Source organism: Anastrepha ludens, chromosome 3, assembly GCF_028408465.1.
Source record: "Anastrepha ludens isolate Willacy chromosome 3, idAnaLude1.1, whole genome shotgun sequence".
Classification (NCBI taxonomy): Eukaryota; Metazoa; Arthropoda; class Insecta; order Diptera; family Tephritidae; genus Anastrepha; species Anastrepha ludens.
In genome coordinates this window covers 127,806,785-127,822,978 of record NC_071499.1, presented here as the reverse complement: position 1 = coordinate 127,822,978, position 16,194 = coordinate 127,806,785, and the positions used below count along the sequence as shown (strand labels likewise).

Here is a 16,194-nt window from a genome sequence, read left to right as displayed (position 1 = left end):
CTGATATACGTATGTATATGTCTGTATTCAGATGAGCCGCCCTGTATTGTACATAAGAAGCATTATTTAATCCAACAATCCTACGATTAAACAGTTGCTGTACTTTTAATTGAACACATTGAGCTAATCAAAAAATCGAGGCGAGGCGAGGCATTTAAAGCTTAAAGCCTTAATTAGCACCCAAATAACCCAACAACAGCACCTTCTTTCATCTGTGAAGCACCATATTTGCACGGAATCCACCTCCAGGGTGTACAAGTAATTTATTGTGGATCTGCAGGCGGCGCATCGCAAGCAAATTTAACGATTTTCAAAACAATTCATTTATTTTATTTATATATTTTTTTTCAAACTAACTCATATTTTTTTGTTGCCACATATGATATAAATTAAGGCAAACCTGCCTTACTGCCTCATTGACAAAAAAATCTAATTAACTTGTTCTTACTTATGTGCATTTATACTCCTAGCCACATCCCGCCCACGCAGGACACTCACAAAGCTGCGCTACTAAATTTAGTGTTGTTTGAAAAGGTGTGAAAAAAAAAACAACCAACAAAAGCCGTTCTCAAACGAAAAGCGGGAGTAGAAAGTTCATATTGAAAAAAAGAGAATAAAGAAAATGTTTGCAAAATCTACTCAAAAACTCAAACTAGTTTCCATACTTAACGCACAGACTTTAGCTTGCTGAGTTGTTGAGCGCACGCGTAGCTGTGAGACGACACCTCAGCCGCAAGCCGCAAGCGTCCCCTCAGGTGTGCTCAAATTCACACCGGGAAGTATAAAAGACAAATATCCATAGAAATCCGCAAACAGTTGTATTTTGTCAACAGAGATGCGCAACAGTGGAACTTCGTCTCTTACATATCTATACTAATATATATTTACAAATAAGTAGAAATCGTTTTGAGACAGAACTGCGGATTCTGTACTACAGTCAAGCAAAACGTGAGCTCGTGTGTGTGCGAAAAAGCGAGTGAAATAGTCGCTTAAAACATAAAAGAATAACAAAATGGTGAGTCCTCCTGCCGCAAGTGTTGAAATAATCAACAAACTGTGTTGGAATCACTGTAGGAATACTCATTCGGCCTTTGGGGGAGCAGTAAACAAATTCAGAACGTGACCTGAGTTTTAATTCTAACGCAATCAAAAAACAAAAAAAGCTTAAATAAAACTATATCATTTATTTTAAGCGTGATTGTACTTACGTACAGTATGTAGGGAAGTGTGTACATTTGCTGATTTATTGCGTGGCGACAAAAGGTGATGTGCCGAAAGTCCATTCGAGTGGGTATTTTATACATATGCCGGTGGTGCTTAAAATGAAAATGAGTCATTCTTAATGAAGAGGAAGCGTAATTTTGAGCATTAGCATACTTGTGAAAATAATTATTCGTTAACTTCTTTGAAAAACAAAAAAAAAAAAATTAGTCTAAGGAGTTTGTCGGAGTAGCGAAGTAAAAAGTTCTAAAAACTAGATAAAAGCGTGCCAACTACTCAGATTTGTTGCTAATTTCGAAAATTTGTTTACTCCTTTTTTAAATTTAATACAAGCTTTCCAGCTCAAGCGAATACTCGTTTAGCAAATCAAGGTATTCTATTGTTATTGTCTTTAACCTCTTCTGGGTGAGCAGGTATTCCGTCCCTTCCACTTTCGTTAACTTAGCTGGTGTAGTAAGACAGTGTTGACGTTTCGATTTCAGTTCTAAGCGAAGTAACGAGTAACGCGCGAAATCGAGCGAGTAACTTTGGCTGCCACGTCACCGGATGCTCGGCAGCAGAATTCTGTAAGGATAATAGATTACCAGGTTTGGCTTACAGCTATGTTGAAAAACCAGAAAACCAAAGGGTTAGGGGTAGTCAGACGCCCGAAAAAATGATGATTTTCAATAATTTTTTTTTGCTGGTCAATTGCTTTATTTTACAAAAATAACAGCATAGTTTCGACTTAGCAAAATTTCAAAAAATAATAATTGTAAATGTTATCGTTGTTAGTGTGGAGCCCGTTTCTCCAGAAGTTCCTTGCGGTGATCATCACAAGTCCTTGGAGATTCATCTAAAATCAATCGGACAAGAGAAATTAGTTTTATTAATAGATAATCGTGTGCCTGATCGAAGCTTTTTTTAACAATATGACGACCTCAGGAAATATTTTTCAGATTTTCGAGAAAAAAACTGACAATTAATTGTTAAAAAAAAATAGAAATTTTTGAAAAAAAAAACCTTCAATCAGGCACGAGTTTTTTATGTTTCTCAAAAGTAGTATAAATTTGATTGAAATCTACAGAGCGGTTTTTAAGTTACAGTGATCACCAGTTCCAAAGACATAGTTTTGAAAAAAATATAAAGTTTTGCTATCGATATCCGGAGCTCCCGAGCGCCCTTTGTTAGTTGTTTAATAACTCAAAAAGAACTTTGTCGGATTCACTTGAAATTTTCACACAATATTTTTAAGATATTATACTGTAAGAAAACGCAAAAAAATCCAATTTTATGAAAATTCTGATTACCCCTAACCTCTTAAGCGAGTAAATGCGGCTGCACCGTCACAGGGTACTCCGCAATAGAATTCTACCCCCTTTTTTCCGCGTATTCACACATTCTCCCAATCAGTCGTTTTTGTTTTTGTATATCACCGAAACAACCTCAGTTTTTTCGTGAATAAACCGCTGCCATGACCCCAGTTGCGCCAGCGAATCAGTTGATTTCAAATTCGCTAAGAGCCGGTAAACACTTTGATATTGGCTACACCTTCTGAATTCTTTTATCATGAGTGGCATCAGCGATGCACGAACTTTTTGTATAATCCTTGATTTCACTACTTTGAATCCAATTGCCCTGGAAATTTTAGTGCAGTCCCAATGTCAGTGATGATCAGTCTTTATTTAAGGCTTATTTTTTGTTTAGAGGCAACACAAAATTCTGTGGGCTTATGACTAAATAAACTCACAACCGTCTTATTACCTTTAGACGTTTTACATTGTAGTGAAATTTTATTTTATTCTTCTGAGCCAAAAACAAGGGCCTAACAATGAAAAAGGTGCAGGTAAAAGAAAACTCACGTTTTTTTTTCGAAAAATATACCCAATTAGTTTAAGATGTATTCAGTCTTAATAAAAAGGAGAAAACAAATATTACATAATAAAATAAATTTCTACGAACCTTATGTAATAAACTGTAAATGTATCCCTAGTATTTACACACAGGGACATGAGAGAGGAAATAGTTATTGCTTACAAGTCAACAAAGAAAATTTAACGCCATATTAAGTGAGAGTGTGGCCCGATTTGATGATAAGATATGGCTCGAATGGAAAATATCAGCTCTGGATTACTTTACTCCTGTTAGAACGACTACAGTCAAGGAGCACATTAGGTGTTTCCTGGGCTTACCATTGTATTGTAGTACTTAGTGAAACACCGACCTAGTCAGAGCTTAATTAGGCTACTACAACAACAACATTAAATGATCTTTATTCTTCCCTTTATTGTCGGCAGCCTATTTTATACATTTATCGAGGTGTCACTAGTTGTGAAACTTGTGTCACTACTTAAGTTTCTGCTGGTAAATTATGCACATAGGATAGCTCATAAATTCTGTAATACTAATGCCAATCTTTTTGAGTTGGTACAACACCTCCTCTGTGAATGTCCAGCATTTCAAAGAAGCCGTGCCAAATATCTTGGCTATAATTTCTTTGAAGACCTGGAAAATTTGGAAAGTGTCACACTGGAGGGACTAGTATCCTTCTTTAAAAGAACTAAGTGGTTTAAGCAACTTAGTTAGGGGATGGACATCAAATGCAGGTATCACAATGGGTCTCAGGGCCACCAAGTGTATTGTCTTAAACAAGCGACCTGGCTAATGCCTTCTCGGCGCTTTCTGGGGTGGTCTGATTTGTAATTATTGGTTTTTAAAATTAAGTTTTTGTTTTTAGTTGTCCCTTTTTTTAGTTCTTGGCTGCTATGTTTTTTCATGCGAATTTTTAGAATTTTCATTTTTATTGAGTCTGTTTTTTTAAGTAATACAAAAACAAGATACATCTCAAATCGCAAGGCTAAGGAATTTCTGTATTGCCAATCTGAATAAAATTAAAAATAAAAATAGAAAAGTAGCACAAAAATGTAACAGAAATACGTAGCTAGCGAAATTTAAAATAAAAAAGGTATCTAAAAATATTGCGGTGCACATTTTCGAAGACTATTTTTAAATGTGTATTTATAAGCAGTCTATTTTTAATTTCTTCAATCTAATAGGAATCAGAAACTAGAAAAATAAATGTTTTTATTGGCAAAGCTTTTTATTTGATTTTTGTTTTTGTTTATTTGTTTTTAGTGATATGATTTATTTTTTAATGCAACTTTGAAGTGACTCAACTCATCTGGTTAAGCATTGAAAAGCCAACAAAAAAATGTAATCGAACCGGCCAAACGGTACGTGGGCGTTCTTCAAACAGTGAACTTGATTTTTAAGTTAATTGCTTTCAAGCGAATTGGTTACGATTCTCTATAAATAGAGTTGCAACAATATTTTGCGAATATGCAAATCACAAGTGTCACAAATGTGTCATCATCTAGTTTTGGGATTTTTTCTATGCGAGTAAATACTTAAACACTCACAGATTTATATTAGCTGAACTCTGTAAATATGGACTTAGTCAACGAGCAAACAATGTGTGGTAAAAATCAAATAAGCGCAAAAGCAATTAAGTGCTGACAAATTAACTGACCGGCAAAGTGTGTAAATAAAAAAGATACGAAATTTGTTTGTTTGATGTTCGATGAGTCGAATCGGTCAACAGAATCGGGCATTGTAGACAAAACCTTGCGATAATTATTAGGTCAAGCGCAGCAACAGAATTTGGGAAAGATATTCGGTTCACTAAATTAGTCAGAATACAGTCTATTGTAAAAGTAATGCAATCTATTTGAGCAGAAAAGGTTTTAAACTTTCGCAAGTATTGCATTACTTGAGGCAGGGTTAGGCTGAGTTGACTGCTATCAGTGTACCGCATTGGCAAACCTATGTTTCTTCAGATTAGCTCTGCAGTGCCGTCATATCACTAAAAATATTTGCCTTCCCGCACACATGAATTACACCCCCAGATTAATTACAGAGCAGATGCCAGATGGTTACTGCTTCAGTCATGGCTTCTGCTTTCATCAATTCAGTTTCTGCAAAAGTCATTGTCGGTGATAGTTACTCATTCTTGTGTCCCGTTATATGTAAGTGACCTATAAATGTCTCCATGGTATCCATGGTATCCATAGCCTCTCTCATTGCGATCTTTCCTCCACTCGCATAAGTCTGTCTGTGTTGCATATGCGGACCTGTATTTATCTCTTATCCATTTCCTTCAGAAATAATTAAGTAATCAGAACGGAATCCAGGTTGCCTTCTGTTACTTGATATGTTCAGTGTCCGGGCACCCAAGCCAGGTGAAAGTCGAACTGCTTTGCCATCATGTTTAACGGTGTATGCCTGTAGGACCAGAACTTTTGTGTCCAACCGTACAAAATTGGTAAAAGCATAGCCGCTGAATCTTAGTATTACTGGATGCACCATAGACTGCGAGGTGCAGTTTGTGTGGAATACCTTGTGAGGATCCATGCGCCAGCTTATTGTTATTATGGAAGTCTTATTATAAAGTAGTTGGCTTCGTAAAGTTTTCACAAGCATTGCTTCCGTGTATGTGGCATTCATTGCGTACCTAAAACTATTGAAAAACCTTTCTCTCGAACATTCCAAAATCGCCTCATTGAAAGCTGTCTTTGTGGGTTTTGCTCGTCAAAGCAGCATTTGTTAGCAATAGTGTTCTAGTATCAAGGTTGTAAAGGACTTCGTATACTTAGGAACCAGCATTAACACCGATAACAATGTCAGCCTTGAAATCCAACGTAGAAGCTCTCTTGCCAACAAGTGCTACCTTTTACTAAGTAGGCAATTGAGTAGTAAAGCCCTCTCTCGACGAACACTCTACAAGACTCTCATCATTCCCGTCCTAACGTATGGCGCAGAAGCATGGACGATCACAACATCCGATGAAGCGACGCTTGGAGTGTTTGAGAGAAAGATTCTGCGCAAGATTTCTGGACCTTTGCACGTTTTCAACAGCGAATATCGCAGGCAGGGCCGTGGAGAGAGTATTCGGGTCCCGGGGGAAACTTGAGATGCGGGCCCCTTCAAATTTTTTTTATTTATCAAAATGCGTATTATGTTATAGTGATATAACATTTAAACATTGAAAAACTCAAAACACTCAGAATTAATTATGAAATATTGATTAAAATTAATTTTAGAAAACTCTTCAGCAGATCTGAAATAAAAAACGCAGCTGAAAAAAGTTAAAATTTTTTATTCATTTTGTGAGCCTTACAAATATTTGAAAATGACTGCCAAGATGCTTAGAATTTTGCTTTTCTTGCTTTAGCTGAGGCAAAAGCTCTTAGAATATCATCGAAGTCGAGTTTCCTTGCTAACTCAGATTCCAAATACAAAGTTGCCAATCCTGTTACTCGACTCTGAGTTGAACAAGAACGATGGTAGTCTTTGATCCTTGATAAAGTGCTGAACGATCTTTCGGCGCCAGCAACCGATACTGGCAGGGTTCACAATATTCGCAAAGCAATGCAGATGTTCGGGAACAGAGTATCCAAGTTTTTAGCTGTGATGGCATTCAACAAGTCGAACGGAGGCATACAACATTCCGAATTTCCAGTAAAATTCGCCTTGTACACACTCTTCAAGTGATACATCTCAATTGAGATTTCTTCCGACACATCAGAAGGGTATTTTTTAGCAAAATTAAGAGCTGCTGTCTGAAGTTCTGCTTTTTCAATTTTAGGAAATAGCCACAGGAATGAGAAAATGTTGTTTATGTTTTTAATTGCAGTAAACCGATTTTTAATACCAGTGATAACTGAGTCCATGATGACGAGAAATGTGTTCCTCTTGAAATCAATTTCTTCGACGGTCATATTTTCCGCTGAATTCTCAGGTTCTTCATCATTACGTTTCTTCTTTCGTCTTGTTGGCAATGTTGACGAAGTGTTTGGCAAACCTTTTGCAACAGTTTGACATTCTTTTAAAATCGATCCTCATTGGCTGCGTAATAATTGTAGATCTGCTACTAGGCATTCAAGATTCTTTACCTAGACGTCAATCGTTGCTTCTTTTCTTTGTAAAATCAAACTGACGTAGTTTATTGCTGTGAGAATCTTGAACCATATGGAAGACATTAAGACACATTCAAATTTACTTATGTACTTAATAATTCCATCGACATCGCGTTTCGTTTCTACGGTGAGATTAAGTCGTGTCACTTTTGTAAGAGCTTTCCTCAGTCCAGGTAGATTTTGAGCAAACGCTTTGACAGCATCAGCAGACCATCTTGCATCCGATAAGCGGTGAAGTGAAGTTGGTACACATTCTTTCAAAATATCCCATCGTATCGTACTACTACTGAATATGTTGAAACATTTTTGAACGACTCCAAAAAAAGTAATTGCGTTAGGGCAGCATTCAGCTGCATCGACTCCTGCTAAATCGAGAGTATGAGCTCCGCATGGTGCGTAAAGTGCATATGGATTTTTTTGCAAAATGTGACCTTGGGCTCCTTTGTACTCACCGCTCATGTTTCGCCCATTGTCATAACCTTGTCCACGGCATTCATCCAGTGAAATCCCATAATTTTCTAAAGTTTCACATATCAAAGCAGCTATCACTTCACCAGTTTTACCATGACAATCAGCAAAAACCAAAAAACGTTCTTCTATCTGATAGCTTTTTTCATCAGGTTGCAGTCTCAAACATCGTAAAATGAAAGTTGTTTGCTCTACGTGACTCGAATCAGGTGTCACATCAACTAAGATAGTATAATACTTGGCCTCTTTTCTTTCTTTTAAAATAACATCGATAACATGACGAGCACAGAGCCTTATAAATTCATTTTGCACATCAGGAGACAGGTGCATACCATATTATATTTATTCTTCGTAATCGTGATCATAACATTCGATATGGTGACACCAAAAAAAGTCTGTGACGGAACTCTGGTAGAAGTATTATTTACTATATTTTTTCGAGCAGGAAATTTCTTGGAATTACCCTCGAGTCCGGGCCCCTCTGAAAACTCCGGGCCCGTGGGAAAAAGTACCCGATTCCGCCCCCCCCCCCCCCCCCCCCCACCCCCTTTCGTCGGGCCTGATCGCAGGCGATGGAACGATCAGCTGTATGAGCTTTACGACGACATAGACATATATATATATATATATATATAATTGGCGCGTACACCCTCTTTGGGTGTTTGGCCGAGCTTCTCCTCGTATTTGTGGTGTGCGCCTTGATGTTGTTCCACAAATGGAGGGACCTACAGTTTCAAGCCGACTCCGAACGGCAGATATTTTTTATGAGGAGCTTTTTCATGGCAGAAATACACTCGGAGGTTTGCCATTGCCTGCCAAGGGGCGACCGCTATTAGAAAAATGTTTTTCTTAATTTTGGTGTTTTCACCGAGATTCGAACCGACGTTCTCTCTGTAAATTCCGAATGGTAGTCGCGCACCAACCCATTCGGCTACGGCGGACGACATAGACATAGCGCAGCGAATAAAGTCGAATGGATACAAACGCTCCGGCTCTGAAAGTATTTGATGCGATACCAGCTGGTGGTAGTAGAGGAAGAGAAAGGACTCCTCTGCGTTGGAAAGATCACCGATTGGCGCCGGTTAGCACGAGAAAGAAACGATTGGCGCGCTTTGTTAAACTCGGCCAAAATCGCGTAAGCGGTTATCGCGCCAATTAAGAAGAGAAGAAGATCTAGCATCGAAGTTTAAGGGTCCGTAATTTCTGTTAGGGTCAATGCTATTTTAAAAAAAAAAAGCAAATTCTGAAATATAGTTCCGTATGCGGTAGTCAAAGCAGCTGAGAGAGTTTTAGTTTGCCTCTCACAACTTTCATTTGAACTTTTTTGTTTTTAAATTATTTGTAGTAAATTTTTAACTACTTTCTCCTCTCTTCTCCTTTTTTCCAGCCTTCGAAAATTGCCTTGAGCGCTTTGCTCGTGCTTGCCGTTATCAGTAGCCTTCCAGCATCTTTAGGTAAAAATGTAGACAAACGTTGCGTGAATTGCACATACCGCACGTACTACACCTCTGGCGGCACAACGCAATACACAGCGCGCGACTCAACCGGTATTTCAAAATTCTGAATTCAATAGCACACGCTGAATTTCATAGCACAATTTACGCATCGCTCACACATACACATACGCACACATACACATAAATAAATGCAGTAAACGCTGACAAAGCTTTTCGGCGCCCAGTCAGCTTTTTGCGAACTTTTAAATCATTAACATTATCAGAATATTTGCTAAATTACTGCTAGACTAATAAAAATCATTTCCGTCACATTTCGCTTTCACTTTCAATTTGTATGCCATCTAACAATTTAGACCGCCTTTCTCTCTTCGCTTAGCCTTTTCAAAGACATTAGTAATTAAAGAAAAATTTCTTTAAAATTATCCACTTCGTGCAGGCGACACGTATGGCTGTCATGGCAATCCATGCGGCGTGAATGCTGTTTGCCAAGAGGCGTCTGGCGGTCGCCCTGTCTGTTCCTGTCCACCCGGTCATAGCGGCAATCCGCTGACTCACTGCAATCGTGGCGAATGCTTGGACAATGTGGATTGTCGTGGTGATTTGCAGTGCAAGGATAATCGCTGCGTTAATCCTTGTGTGGGTGCTTGTGGCGCCAACGCTAATTGCGAGGTGAGTTTGCTAAATCGAGGCGGTTGGTTTTTGCATAAGAATTGTGTGAATAGTTTATTGAGTGTTATGCCATGTTTACACAGAGATTGTATTTCAAAATGTGCAGCAATGTACTGAAATTTTAGCTTACTAACATTTTTTAATTTTTTTTTTTTTTTGCACAGCCAAGGAATCATGTTGCGGTCTGCAGTTGTCCAACCGGTTTTAGAGGCGACCCATTCACCGCTTGCCATCGCGTCGATCCTGGTGAGTGTATTTCTGAACTACATATACATTTGAAGCATTGTGTTGTAGTGTGTTTGCGCTGGTTATGTTGGCTATCAAGCCAAAAGACCTCAGCTCAATATCATAGATACATATATAGAAATTAAAAACAACTTTAAGTTTGTTTTGTAAAGCCCAACGTTTTAAGTAACCAGGGCTGCAATAGAGCACTATGCCAAACACCTTCTATGACTCGTTTGCCTGTTGCCCAATAGTGGTTATTATTGGGAGTGGAATTTGTTGAGGTCGTTCAACCTCAACGCATACCGACACCTTCAGTAGACATAGTACATACTTATGTACTTCTCTAAGCCCTGCGCTCTATTTCCATGTTAGGTGTCCATGCAAATTCACGTTCGATTGAAAATCACTCTTTCTGTACAACAAAATTTTAACTTTATTTTTTTATTTTTTTTTTGCGTTCGTCAACTGAGACGGAAATCTCATAAGACACCCGTGTAACGAATTGCATAACATTAAAGCAAAATAAAAAATGCAAACACATTCATTTTCTGCGCTGGCTGAATGTTACTCATACGCCCAGTTGCACTAATTCGCCGCATTTGTCTATAAACACTTTTTGCGCTAAGAGCGCTTGCTTGGCCCTGATCTCGGCATAGAGAAACACAAGCAGCCTACGAGGGTAACACAACGTAAATAACAACAACAACGTTAATAACCGCAAGCGATACGACGTAATACCGCGAACTGTGTGATATTTTTCCTCAGCAATTACAATGACATTTAAAAATCGCCGCTGCCAATGTTTAGGCGTACAATTTGAAGAGATAAAAAAGTATCAAAAGCATATTCGTTGTTTTTATTCCATAAGTTTAGCTGCTGCTGGAAGCAAATTAACCGCCCACTTATGTAGCTTTATGCGGATATGCTATTCGTCGCTGAGATTTTTCTATAATTTATTAATTACTGCAAAAATGTGATTGTTGGCCATTTATGGTAATCATTACTATGCATTACCTCAGCGCAATTGCTTGATTAAGTCAAGAGAAGTAGGCGCTTGGCGCCAAAAATTCTCAAGCGAAACAACTATACGCAAATGCGAAAACAAAGTCCATTCACACAGTAGTTAACAGAAAACACAGATTCGAAATCAGTTTGGTGGACACATCAATAAGCGGCTGCTGGTTCCGGTTCACCTTGAAGCGCTGCCAAATTTTTTTTGCGTTTTAATTTCGTCTTAAACTTTAGTTGTACTAAGAGTGAATCGAATCAAGTTAAAACTATGAATTACCTTAAAAGCCAAACAATAAATTTAACATAATAATCGTTTTTAAATTTTCATAAAAAAGGGTGCAATTGTGTGGCGTGTTTAATTGAGTATGCCGCGAAGGCAAATTCCACAAGTATTACTTGGTTGCGTTTGTCCGCTGTCTCCGTTTTGCGCAGTCAGAGCTGCCGTTGAACAAAATAATTTATAATTTTACTCAATGCATCGAAAAAATTTGTCTAAACTAAATTTTTTGTTATGGCAACAAAAAAATCGCTCGTTTGCTGGGAGATCGTCATAACAAAAAAATAACACCAACTGAAACCTGCATTTTGTGACAAGAATACACTTTTTTAGCAAACCCAAATAAAAGGTTTAACAATAACAGGTGTTATTGGTGAATGGATTGCGCTATCGAGAGATGATTAACGATTTTTTATGGCCGGAATTGGATGGCATTGATCTGGACAACATTTATTTTCAACAAGACGGCGCTACGTGCCACACAAGCAACGAAACCATTGATCCTTTACGGGAAAAGTTTCCGGACCGGAAAAGTTTTCTCTCGAAGAAGTGATCACCATTGGCCACCGAGATCTTGTGATTTAACACCTTGTGACTTTTTTCTTTGGGGTCACGTGAAAGAGAAGGTCTACGCCAACAGTCCAGGGTCTGTTCAAGACCTCAAAGATGGAATTCGTGCGGCTATCGAGGGCATAGGGCATCCAGTTTGCAACTCGGTTATGGAAAATTTCATGAAAAGAATATTGTCCTGTACGTAGTCGTGGTGGATATTTGCCTGATGTTTAACGGTATACCTTCCTCTTTATAATGAAATAAACATCCGATCATTTATATTAAGAAATTGCATTTTTCTTTGAATATAAAAAAAACTCTTATTGGAAAACCCTACACATGGTGGCGCAAAACTAATCACCTTATCGGAAGATTTATTGTATAATTTTTGAAAAGGCTCGCATGTCAATCATATTTTACACTTGTGAAATAGACAGCTGCAGTATACATACAGGCAACGAAGCGCGTAAAGCTAAAAAAAAAATACTTCCAGTTTTTCATTCTTTTTTTATTTAGTAAAAAACTTATTCAAAAACCAAATTGGATGACCGAATTCTGGTTAAATTATAATCAAATGGTTACCCTGTTTAGAGCGTTGTTTGCCATATTGATGTTGGTGTTGACGGGTTGTAAGCTTTAGCGCGCAAGTGCAAAACGTACATACATATCTACGCTTCGCTATCCGATCGACAATGAAATTGCTGCTCGGCAACAAATCACTGCCCGGTCATGTAAACAGGAAAATAAACTAAACTCTTTATGAAGGCGAGGGAAGGCAGACGTTTCCACACACACATAGGTACAAATGTAAAATAATAAAAAAATTTTAAGCAATAAAAGCGTAATTTAAATTGTAAACAAATAACATAAATATGATTAAAAAAAATGTCAGTAATAATAAACAATAAAAACAGCAAAATAAGTTATAATAAAAAAGCCAAAAAATGTGCCAACAAACTATAAACGAACAACAAGGGAAAACCCAAGACTTGTATTAATCAAAGCTGACTTGAATTCTACTACTTGGGCTTTACAGATTATATATACAGGGTGGTCCATTTAGCGTTTGGAATATTGAATGTATATTTTTCAGTGATTTTTTTTTATTTTTATTTGAACTAAACATTGCCATTAAGCTTGACAATTTCATTCAAATGACCACCACAGTTGGCTTTACAGTAGCCCATTCTAAATTTTTCAATATAATTTCGCAAATGTTTTTTATACATATCTCAACAATGGCAACTTTGATGTAATTTTTCTGCTCTCTTGAGTCGTCTCTGGATGGTTGGCGTCAAGGATGATAGATTTTTAAGGTTTGGCCAAAAACTATGGTGAAAAAGAATCATATTTCGGCTGCCATATCACAGGGGATTCGACAGTTGAATACTGCATTCACACACTCATTCAATCAGTTGTTGTTCATATGGCAACAAAGTGATATTGTGTTGATTTTTTTCGTATATCACTAACTCATTATTAGTTTTTTCGTAAGCAAATCGCTTCTTTACCCAGTTACGTCAGCCTATCAGCCGATTCTGTCAGATTGGTTGAAAACCGGATAACGGTATGTTATTGGCCACACCTTCTCAATTTTTTTCACCATTGGTCTGCGTAACATTTACAATTAACGGCGTTCTACAAAAAAAGTCTAGTATAGTTAAATCCAACCCTCCGTTTCGGCAGATTATTCGCTTTTAATGTTCCCCGACCTTATTCAGTCGAAAAGTAACTTATATTTAAACCCTTAACTAAATTTTTGACACATGCCTCATATTAGTTTAGCTGTCAATGTAAGAAAATCGTTAGTTCAAATTTTAAAAACTAAGTTGACCATCCCGTATTATATTACAACCGACCTTTTATTCAAGATTTATAAAGATTCTTAAATGAGTAAGTGGTAGGCGCAAGGTAGTGAGAGCAAGAGAGCATATCCGGGCCCCGGGGGAAAATTGCAAATGCGGGACGTTTCCAATTATGTCTAACTCAAATAAATACGTATACTTTTCGGAATTACTCTCGAGTCCGGGCCCCTCTGAGAACTCCGGGCCCGGGGTAAAAAGTCCCCGAATTCCCCCGCCCCCTCTCGTCGGGCCTGGGTAGACGGATCTCGAACGGATCACCATCAGCACTAACGATTTGCAGATTAAATAAACAACCGGTCCCTAATTAGAGGATAAACAGAAAATCATACCGGCTGATGGAAAACTGCAGATTTAGAGAGTAAAATCACCTGGAATTATATCTGGCTCAGAGCTGACTCCCTAAAATTGATGGGAACGTTTTGTATTGTAACAAAAGAAGAAACAAGCGGATAAATTAGTCAGATAGGGTTAGGAAAGAGAAAAAACGAGGAAGATACCTTTATACATAAGTCTTGGAGGCCAATTGATAATACTTCTTCATATCGAATTTCTGTTGGTGTAAACCTTTTTTTGTGTCAATCATGTCAGCTCAAAATTTCGGTTGGAGATCTTCTGATGGAGAACTGTGAAGGCTTATATACATAGTATTGTAATTGAATACTTTTTGTAACCAAATATTATTATTATTAGTTGCTATTGCGCCAGATTTGAGCGCATAGTGCCGAAATCAAATGTTAAGCTCCCATTATTTATCCTCACCATTTTTTCTCATTTTCTTTACAGACGAACAATGTCATCCAAGTCCCTGTGGCGCCAATACCAAATGTGAGATTATAAATGGCGTGCCCACATGCTCGTGCGTTCATGGCTTCACTGTAAGTTTACCCAAAATACATAAATACACGTCATAAATTCTGCCTTCCCATAGGGCAATCCCCTGAGCGGTTGTCGCCATGAATGCGAGCACGACGGTGATTGCAGCGCCCGCGACATGTGCAGCAACTACAAGTGTGTGCCCGCTTGCCAGCAGTGCGGCACTGGCGCCACCTGTAACTCCGTGTCCGGTCATCGCGCTGTATGTGAATGTCCCAAGGGTTACATTGGCTCACCATACACAGAATGCCGTCCGGAGTGTTATGGCGATGTCGACTGCCCAGCCAGTCGCCCCGCCTGTTTCTATGGCATTTGCAAAAATACGTGTGATGGCGCGTGCGGTGTTGGCGCTGATTGTAATCTGCGCGGTTTGACTCCTGTGTGCAGTTGCCCACGTGACATGACTGGCGATCCGTTTGTGCGTTGTCGCCCATTCACAAAAGGTGAATAATAAAGACTTTTTGGGGAGCGAAGTATAACATTGATGCTTTTTGTTTTACAGAGGATCTCTGCGAGCCTAATCCTTGCGGCACAAACGCCATCTGCATTCCTGGCCATGACAATACAGGACGTGAACGTCCAGTCTGCAATTGTCTGCCTGGTTACACTGGCAATCCTTTGTCATACTGCTCGCGGGTTTGTTCAACAATCGTGCACTAATTATATGGCGAAGTTTTATATATGTTTTTTTTCTATACTCACAGGGTGAATGTTTGAGCAACAACGAATGTTCGGACAATAAAGCTTGCATCAACTATCAGTGCGTCAATCCTTGCATCGGCAAGTGTGCGTCGGGCGCTACTTGCGAACCAAAGGCTCATTTGGCGGTGTGCAAGTGCCCAGCTGGATATTCGGGCGATGCTTTGGTGTCGTGTCGTCAAACGCGTGCCTTCCCCGTAGCCAAATACGATGGATGTGTCCAATGTGGAAAATAGAATAACTGAGATCGTTGAACAGGACGATGGTAACAACTGCCAAGCACTAGAGAAGATGCACATTTGGGGTGTAAGCTGCCATCTACCTTTTACACCGCGTCTTTCTGGGATTCTAAGTGGATTTTTTCTTTGTTTTTAATTTTTTTTCTTGTTATTAATTTTTTTGTACTAGATTTAAATCCTTTTACAAGCTGTTCCGAAATTTAAGATTTTTGTTTTATTTTGATTTATAAATTAAGCATATTTTTGTAATAATACTTTGGTTGACATATAACCGATGTGTTTTTTTTAATAAATTTTTGAATAAATTTAATTAAATTTTTTTTTAATTAAATTTCAGTTGGGATCGAATGGTGGTCTTAAATAGAATTAAAAAACAAACAAAAAAAGTTAAATTAAGAACAGAGTAGAAATCAATCCTGACTTGTCACTTGGTTATGAACGTTAAAGAACTAACATAACACCAGAAACTAAGACGAGAACAACCCTAAACAATTTATGGATACTGTTTTATGTGGTTAGAGCAATCAGAAGGAGAGTTTTGACTGAAATAAAAGTAAATATTAAGATTTTGAATGACACCTGCAATTCGAATTGGGTTCAGGGCGTTAATTCAAGCTTCCAAGTCAGATCCTTTATGGGAAGAACTCTACGGGAAGGGCAGCTTACAAGTCTATCGTATTA

At 38.2% G+C, this 16,194-nt stretch overlaps 1 protein-coding gene across 1 annotated transcript; it reads left to right on the top strand.

Annotated features, from left to right (window-relative positions):
- Positions 1 to 795: 795 nt before the first annotated feature.
- On the top strand, positions 796 to 15,784 carry LOC128859178 (neurogenic locus notch homolog protein 1). Its single transcript, XM_054095952.1, has 8 exons — positions 796 to 1,015; positions 9,031 to 9,190; positions 9,537 to 9,769; positions 9,934 to 10,015; positions 14,486 to 14,577; positions 14,631 to 15,018; positions 15,078 to 15,211; positions 15,280 to 15,784. Exons 1-8 carry the CDS (start codon positions 1,013 to 1,015, stop codon positions 15,508 to 15,510), a joined length of 1,323 nt encoding a protein of 440 aa, XP_053951927.1. The 5' UTR covers positions 796 to 1,012; the 3' UTR covers positions 15,511 to 15,784.
- The last annotated feature ends 410 nt before the right edge of the window (positions 15,785 to 16,194 follow it).

Excerpts from the sequence above, each read along its gene's own strand:
- LOC128859178 (XM_054095952.1), top strand. Across the intron at positions 9,770-9,933 it reads GCGCCAACGCTAATTGCGAG|CCAAGGAATCATGTTGCGGT; the intron begins GTGAGTTTGCTA and ends TTTTTTGCACAG. Across the intron at positions 15,212-15,279 it reads CTTTGTCATACTGCTCGCGG|GGTGAATGTTTGAGCAACAA; the intron begins GTTTGTTCAACA and ends CTATACTCACAG.